The following is an 8,604-nucleotide window of genomic DNA, read 5'->3' on the forward strand; positions in this document are numbered from 1 at the left end:
TTCGAAATAAAAATAGTTCTACTTTGTTAATGCACACCGTTTTCTTTAATACTGTTTTCGCGGGAATTTTTTAAAACTGGGACGCAGACTGTGGTGCGGAGCGGGTGTAGTGTAGTGACGCGAATGAAGCTTCTAAACTCAAGGATTGACAGGCTCCGCTGCTGTGGGATGGTTGTTTCAATGGAGCCTGTCACCCCTCCTGATCGGAACTGTGTGTATGGGGGGGCTATGTGACTTTGTGGCAGGGGGAGGACGGTTACAGATCCCCTGCTGCGTGGCTCTGTGATCCTGCATAAGGACCGCCGCTTAAGATCTGTAACTGCCCTCCCCTGCCACAAAGTCACAGAGCAACCCACCCCCCACCACATAACATGAAAACCACCTCCCAGACTAACCAGGGTAACTAGTCACTGCATCACTGCACTGTGTATGTGCCCTGCTGCTGTACCTGCCCCCGCCTATGTACCCTGCCAAAGGTGACTGTCCTGTCCAATTACCAACCCCCTTTCCCCTCCTCCTCCAAAAGAACATGATTGAAACAGTAGTTAACAGAAACGTATTTTTTATTATCAACTACACATGGAACTGGGAGGTGAAACTTGGACGGGGGCTTGTGTCAGGCGGGAAGGAAAGAACTTTTCAAATTTTGGGGAATTAGAGCCTTCTGCTACTAGAGCTCTCTGCAGGGGTGGAGTGAGAGTTAGCACGGACTCTGCAGCCTCTCCTTCTTTGCACTTTGGGTGAGGTGGGTATGGGACTTGGTGGCGGGGGAGGGCGGTTAGAGATAGACTGCAGCGGGGCTCTGTCCTCCTGCCTCCGTTCCTGCAGAACATCCACAAGGCGCCGGAGCGTGTCTGTTTGCTCCCTCAGTAGTCCAAGCAGCGTTTGAGTCGCCTGCTGGTCTTCCTGCCGCCACCTCTCCTCCCGATCCATGTTTGCTTTGTGCATTTGGGTCAAGTTCTCCCGCCACTGGGTCTGCTGTGCTGCCTGGGCTCGGGAACAGGCCATAAGCTCCGAGAACATGTCCTCCCGTGTCCTCTTCTTCCTACGCCTAATCTGCGCTAGCCTCTGGGAGTGTGATGCCAGGCTAGGTTGTGAGACAGTCGCAGATGGGGCTGTGGAAATGGGAAAAAGGGAGTGAATTCCTCAGAAAGATAAATGTAGTTGTGAACAAAGAACATAGTCTTTCTCTGTGAACAAGACCATGCACAGCACCTATCACATGCGCACTCAGCATAAGGTCGAATTTTCGGCCTTCGCATTCAGTGCCTGGGGTCTTGCACAGCACATTTGAGAAGCGGGGCAGCACAACGGAATTTCTGTTGCAGGCAGACATGGTAAGCCGTAGACTTGTGGCAGTTTAAAACTTTTATATTACCACTGGCCTCATTTCACATTTAAAGCAATGTCAGTCCCTGCTGCCAGCAATCCGGCAAGCGGGAACTCTGCCCCTGTCCCACCCCCTCGCGGCTGTCCCCGGGAACGATCCCTTTCGGCTGCCCCTCTCCCACCTCCACCGCGTGGCTGCAAACCAGCGGTTACAGTTCTGTAAAGGAACGGGCAAGCAGTCCCAACACTAACATTCCCCTACCTAATTCAAAGCAGGTCACCATGGGCGACATCACCCTGATGAGGATCTCTGAGAGCGAGAGAGAGAGAATGCTCCGGGAAAGCCTCCAAAGACCAGGGCCGTATGCCGCCCTGCTGTGCAGAGCAATGATTCCCGAGTACTTGATAGTCTCGTGGCGCGGCAACGTGTCGTACTTCGGAGGACCCAATAAGGCCGCTCTCCCCAGGAACCTCATGCAACGGCTTTCCAATTACCTCCAGGAGAGCTTCATCGAGATGTCCCAGGAGGATTACTGCTCTATCCCCGGACATATAGACCGCATTTTACTGTAGCTGCAGTAGCAGGGACTAAACAGTAGAGCGGCTTGGGCAGGACAATCACGGAAAACCGGACATTGCTAGATTTTTTTTCAAAACTTGCACTGCCCATGACTGAACCGTTAAGCGCCTAGGGCAAAGTAATCATGAACAACCCATTCTTTTAATTGTTAATATTCCTGTTCTGTTAAAAATAAATGTTTAGATGTTTACAACACTTACTGGCTGATCCTTCCCCAGATTCTGTGTCCGGGGTAACGGCTGGGGACGCTTGGTAGGGGATCTCTGTAAGGGTGATGAAGAGATCCTGGCTGTTGGGGAAATCAGCGTTGTGAGCGCTGCCGACTGCCTCGCCCTCCTCATCTCCTTCCTCATCTTCCCCGTCCCCTAACATGTCCGAGGAACCAGCCGTGGACACTATCCCATCCTCAGAGTCCACGGTCACTGGTGGGGTAGTGGTGGCGGCTGCACCGAGGATGGAATGCAGTGCCTCGTAGAAACGGGATGTCTGGGGATGGGATCCGGAGCGTCCGTTTGCCTCTTTGGTCTTCTGGTAGCCTTGTCTCAGCTCCTTGATTTTCACGCGGCACTGCGTTGCATCCCGGCTGTATCCTCTCTCTGACATGTCTTTAGAGATCTTCTCATAGATCTTTGCATTCCGTTTCTTGGAGCGCAGCTCAGAAAGCACGGACTCATCGCCCCACACAGCGATGAGATCCAAGACTTCCCGATCAGTCCATGCTGGGGCCCTCTTTCTATTCACAGACTGCACGGCCATCACTGCTGGAGAGCTCTGCATCATTGCCAGTGCTGCTGTGATCGCCACGATGTCCAGACAGGAAATGAGATTCAAACTGGCCAGACAGGAAAAGGAATTCAAATTCAAATTTGCCCGGGGCTTTTCCTGTGTGGCTGGTCAGAGCATCCGAGCTCGTACTGCTGTCCAGAGCGTCAACAGAGTGGTGCACTGTGGGATAGCTCCCGGAGCTATTAGCGTCGATTTCCATCCACACCTAGCCTAATTCGACATGGCCATGTCGAATTTAGCGCTACTCCCCTCGTCGGGGAGGAGTACAGAAGTCGAATTAAAGAGACTTCTATGTCGAACTAAATAGCATCGCAGTGTGGACGGGTGCAGGGTTAATTCGATGTAACGGCGCGAACTTCGACATAAACGCCTAGTGTAGACCAGGCCTTAGTACTTTAGCTCAGGTGACTGTACCTTATTCTTTTTCACTGCAAAGGGCCTGGGCTCAAAATCCGCCCTTGGCCGAAGCATTGGGCTATCTCCTATCTATCTTTCCAGCCACACTGGGACGGCTGAGAAGGGTCCAATGGATTTTCTATCCTCAAGGTGGTGAGGGGGAATGTATTTGGCCCCCTCTCACTACACATCAGGTTGGAGAGGAGAGAAGACACTTCACTTGGTCACACCGGAAGACAAGGGCAGGAGAGAGATCTCCTGAGTCCTAACACCAGGGTGGAGCGAAGGACTAGAAGACCGTACATCTCCTCCCTAATCTCCCAGAGACTAGCCCTCATCCTCAGCTCCCAGTCCTGGAACTCAGGAGGGCCATGTGATTAACCGGAGGCCATGAATTATTCACAGCTCATCCTCTCAAGAAGGATTCAGTTCCTTTGCAGGAAAGGGTCTCCTTGAACACTGCGGAGCTTTGCCGAGAGCCAGCAGCTCTCTCATGGAAACCCAAGACCTTAGGGGCTCTCAGCATCCTCTCCCTGTGTTTCATTTGCTTTGACATGCCGTCTCTTCGCTCTCCCAAGGCGGCACGGAAGAAGACACGGTGGATGCTTTAATAAAGACAAGTGGGATTCTTAGATGCCTGCAGTGACTTTGGGGGCCCCGGCCGTCTGAACGCTGTTGAGTGTCCTGTTACAGACCCGCAGAGCTTATTGATTGCCGGCAAGCTGCATTCAAATCATGCATTCTGATTTCACTCATTAAAATGACAAATTAAGCTGGCAGCCCCTGGGTTCTCTTGATTTTTTATTTCCTTCTGCAAAGTGAAACCTTGCCCGGATTACTCATCGCTCCAACTCATTAAGAGGTATTAGACAGACCTGGCACCTTTCGGAGGTGATGAAGAGGTTTGTTTTGTGTCTGTTTTATGCTCCCACCTGGGTGTATCGCAAACAACCTCTCTGAAAGCCCCCTGGTAGGGGACGGAGATGCGAAAGGAGCGGGGGGCAAAGAAGCTGGGCAATCGAGCTGCAGCCAGGGAGCACAGAATTGATGCAGCACGGCAGAATAAAGAGAGCTGAGTAAGCAAGACACAGGCTAACACAGCCGATGCCTAAGTAGCAAGGTGCTCACTATCTATGCTACTCATATGGCCTCCATTACTGTAGTATCTGACACATCCCAAAACCTAGTACTCCTAACACCCCTGGACTACTATCCCCATTGTACAGCTGGGGAACCCAGGCACAGAGAGACTGTAATGTGCTCAAGGTCACATAGGAAGCCTGGGGAAGATGGAGCACAGGTCTCCAACAGCTTGGGCTCATGCCCTAACCACTGGACAACCCTGCCTCCATACCAGAGCGGGAGGGTGCTCAGTGTTTAAGGTGCTCGAACGACGTGGGTTCCATCGTCTGTTCTGTCGCATGTTCCTTGTACAAAGCTTGGGCAAACCATGTAATCTCCCTGTGCCCTAACTCTGCATCTCTAACGTGCTGCTTCCTTTCTCCCACCTTGTCTGGGTGGCCCAGAATTTTCAGAAGGGCTCAGCACGCACACTCAGGGCACTAGTGGGTGCTGAGCAATGTGGAAAATCTGATCACTTAAGTGTCACAAAGGGAGGTGCTGGGTCCTGAGCACTTGGGAAAACCCGCACCCCCCTAACAGCAGTGTCGGTTCTGAACCAGGTGCAAAACTACAAGGTGTGGTTCTCTCTCTTAGGGTTTTATTCTGCCCCCCATCACCAGAGTCTCTGAGCATTTTCCACATAAAACTCAATAGCAATTGTAAAATAGCAATAGCGAAACCAAAAGGTTGTTATAAAGAGGACCGTGATCAATTGTTCTCCATGTCCACAGGGGTAGTAAGACAGACATCATCAGCTTCGTTTGCAGCAAGGGAGATTTCGGTTAGATATTAGGAAACTATCAGGGTAGTTAAGCACTGAACAGGTTGCTTAGGGAGGTTGTGGAATCACCAGCATTGGAGGTTTTTAAGAAGAGGTTAGACAAACCCCTGTCAGAGATGGGCGAGGTTTACTAGGTCCTGTCTCAGCATGAGGGCATGGAGTAGATGATCTCTTGAGGTCCCTTCCAGCCCTACATTTCTATAATGCTATGACTCTAGTGGCATTTCTGCTTCCGTTCCTTTCAGCTCTGGGTTCCAACCCCCACCACACACACAAACACACACACACATTGACAGTGCATTTTGCTGTGCCATGCTGTGATGTGATGTGATGAGCGTGGTCGACATGCATGTGGGCACTACACTGTGAGATGCTACCATGATGTGAACATCACGATGCTGCAGCGTGGCAAGTTTGTCCTGACAGCTGGCCCAAACTGTTCAGGGGGCATCCCTAGGGTCTGGGGATGACCATTCTAGACCTGAGTCACCTAGCTTCCTGGGGAAGAATTGCCTGGAGATGGTCAGATGTGGGGCATCATGAAGACACTGGATTCCACAGGCAGCAGAATGGACTGAGTCGGCCTGGGATTTTCCAGCAGGAAAACATCCTCTTGATGTAGCTCTCAGTGACATGAGTGTAAATCAGGAGTAACTCCTCCCAAGTCAATGAAATTATACTGGTGAGAGGAGCCTATAGTGCCTGTTTATAGGGCTACACGTGGGGAGGAGTTTCTTGAGTCCTCTTGGTACCATTTTGATGATGACAAGCCCAGCCATTTCCCTGGGCACCTCATGCTCATCAACTTTTCACCCTGAATCCCATCCCTCAGCTGCTCCGCTCAGATAACTGCCATGGTGCTCACTACTGGCCACATCCCTTCCTCTCCCGACAAGGTTGCTTGTCTGAGCCAGAAAACCTCCCACACCTCCGCCTGCCATGCTTCTGCTAAGCACTGAGAATCTTGCCACCGGCTGGATTTTCACAGCTTCTCCTGACACAGACGAACGCTGCTATTTGCTTAGAGAGCAAAACACCGTTTGTCCCCGAAATGCGTCCTGCTGGGGTTTTGGATTTCAGGTCAGAGCAGGGAGAAAATCAGCCTTTATTCAGGTGCTTGACAGGCCCAAATAACAGGGTGAGCCCAGATGAGACCCAAACCTCCATTGTTCAGGTTGGTTCTAAATGCCATGATTGTGCTGGTTCTCTCCTGGGCAGAGCTGCCATCTGTTTGTTATTTGCCTAGCAGGAGAACCTGAGGGATAGCTCAGTGGTTTGAGCATTGGCCTGCTAAACCCAGGGTTGTGAATTCAATCCTTGAGGGGGCCATTTAGGGATTTAGTTGGGGATTGGTCCTGCTTTGAGCAGGGGGTTGGACTAGATGACCCCTGAGGTCCCATCCAACCCTGATATTCTATGATCATGTCACAACACTGTCCTGCTCTCTCTCATCCCTGTCTCTCTCTGGCAATGTGTCAGCATGCAAGGAGATTGTGATACAGATTAATACAACTGGGATGCTTCATAGATTTAAATGCATCCATCTACCCTATGGGGCAGGGCTATTATCCTGGTTATATGGATGGGAAACAGAGGCACATGGAGGTGAAGTAACTTGCCCAAAGTTGCAGAAGAAGGCTTTGCTAGACTTGAACCCAGGTTTCCCAAGTTCAAGGCTAATGCCTTAACCACTGAACCATCCTTCCTCTCTGGTCTCTGGCTCAGCATGTCCCAGCAGAGAGCTCAACCCTGGAACCCTCTCTGGTCACATGTGAGATCAGATCATCCAGGCCTTGTGACTTGTAAGCTGGCTTACTCCTCTCTTCGCTTTTTCCTCCATCAGTCTCTGAGGGTTAGGGTAGAAAGTGGACAATTATCATGCTAATGGCTCCATACATTCCCTCATTATTTATTAAGCTCTAGCACTAACCACGACTGAAAAACAATGCCAAGGCTATGATCAGAATGAATAACCCTGATGACAGAATATGTTCCAAGCCCCCACGTCTCACTGGGGAGAATCTGCAGTGGCCCATTGGCTCCCTTGAATTCCCTTAGTTCCAGCAGGATGAGGGTCCCAGGTTTACCAACCCAGGCTAGTGAAAGAGATTGGACACTGAATGGAACAATCAGGGTCAGGGGATTCATGTGCAGTTTCTGCCCTCTGCTGGCCACTGGTATGGAAGGTGTTGGCCTGTTCTCTCACACCTTCTTTAGCCAGTGACTTAAGTGAAGTTACTCCTGATTTACACCGGGATGGATGAGAGGAGAATCAAGGCTCTACCTGTTGGAAGAAAACAAACCAACTCATAGATAATCATGAGGCTATTTTCATGTTATTGATCCTGGCTACTCCAGCTAGAGAGAGAGGCACCTACTGATTAGGAGAAGCTTTGCATAGTTACTCTGCCTCTTAGAGTTGGTATGGCAACTTCCACCTTTTCATGTTCTCTGTATGTATATATATCTTCTTACTATGTGTTCCATTCTATGTATCTGATGAAGTGGGCTGTAGCCCATGAAAGCTTATGCTCAAATAAATGTGTTAGTCTCTAAGGTGCCACAAGTACTCCTGTTCTTTCTGCTGTTAGGAGCTGCCTTCTTTTGGGGCCATCCTACAGGCCGAAGCTCAGCAAGTGAAGCTCAATGCCAATCAAACTCGGCACAAGTATGTATTTCAAAATGAAATGGAGTCTACAGCTTCACCCAGATGGGACAATCAGAGGAGGAGAACAAGGCTTCCCCACCAGTGAGAGTAAGGTGGGGGAGGGGAGAGATAACTCTCCAGGCACAGAGAGCCAGAGGGGTGTGTTTAGAGGTTAGGGGTTTCACCTCTCCTTCCAGATGGAAAAGCAGAGGTGTGGTGTTATGTCCCAGGTTCCTGGGAAAGAGAGACAGTTGTGATGTACGGAAGTAGGAGCTTTACAGACATCTCTGCATGGCACTAGTAGCCACACAGCCTGGGGTATCATACCTTCTCTTGGCTCAGGGGCAAACTGGGGAGGATCCTGTCCAGGCAACCTTTGTTCCAATGCCCAGGTCAGAGGTCTAGCAGCGATGCCCCAGGACATTATGAAGGTCATCAACAGACTTGCCCTCTTCAGCTGGTGAATTGGGGGAACCTTTCTCTTCCCTCCCAGCACTTGGTCACAGTGAAGGACTGCTCATTAGTGAATCTTGCTTCCTGGGATGTTCTCAAGGCCTTGTCTAAGTGACATTAATGTATTTTGACATCCCTAAGCACCAGCTGTGACTAAAATGCAACTTCCTGAATAATGGAAACCTAGATGGTTATAATAGTTCCAGCCAGGCAGAAGACAGATCCTCAGCTGGTGTAAATCAACATTACTCAATGGAATGACACTAATTTATGCCAGCTGAGGATCTGGCCTGATAATCCTCATTGCATTTCCTCCTGTGTCAAACTGATTGTTCTGCTTTTCCAAGAACAACTCTTTAGAATGGAGCGGCAGCAACAGCTGTGTGATGGGGTGCCTGCCCCACACTGGGCTCTAAGGGGCTAATAGAGCCCTAGGGAGGCTGTGCAGGAGGCAGCCAATCACAGAAGGACTGAAGGGAGCTGCCAATCAGGGCCAAGCAGGCCCATATA

The 8,604-nt window shown here is 50.4% G+C and overlaps 1 protein-coding gene across 1 annotated transcript; it reads right to left on the reverse strand.

Moving 5' to 3' along the window:
• Positions 1-235: 235 nt before the first annotated feature.
• LOC135983045 (myb/SANT-like DNA-binding domain-containing protein 1) lies at positions 236-3,069 on the reverse strand. Its single transcript, XM_065592352.1, has 2 exons — positions 2,110-3,069; positions 236-1,115 (listed from the first exon to the last, which is right to left on the reverse strand). The coding sequence occupies exons 1-2, from the start codon at positions 2,687-2,689 to the stop codon at positions 655-657; spliced, it is 1,041 nt and encodes a 346-aa protein (XP_065448424.1). The 5' UTR covers positions 2,690-3,069; the 3' UTR covers positions 236-654.
• Between the last annotated feature and the right edge of the window lie 5,535 nt (positions 3,070-8,604).

The sequence above is a fragment of the Chrysemys picta genome, chromosome 4 (genome assembly GCF_011386835.1).
Source record: "Chrysemys picta bellii isolate R12L10 chromosome 4, ASM1138683v2, whole genome shotgun sequence".
Lineage (NCBI taxonomy): Eukaryota > Metazoa > Chordata > Testudines > Emydidae > Chrysemys > Chrysemys picta.

Bases quoted from the DNA above. Each gene is read 5' to 3' on its own strand.
- LOC135983045 (XM_065592352.1), bottom strand. From the start codon at position 2,689: ATGATGCAGAGCTCTCCAGCAGTGATGGCCGTGCAGTCTGTGAATAGA. The intron at 1,116-2,109 runs GTAAGTGTTGTA...CCATTTCCACAG, and splicing joins ATCTGGGGAAGGATCAGCCA to CCCCATCTGCGACTGTCTCA.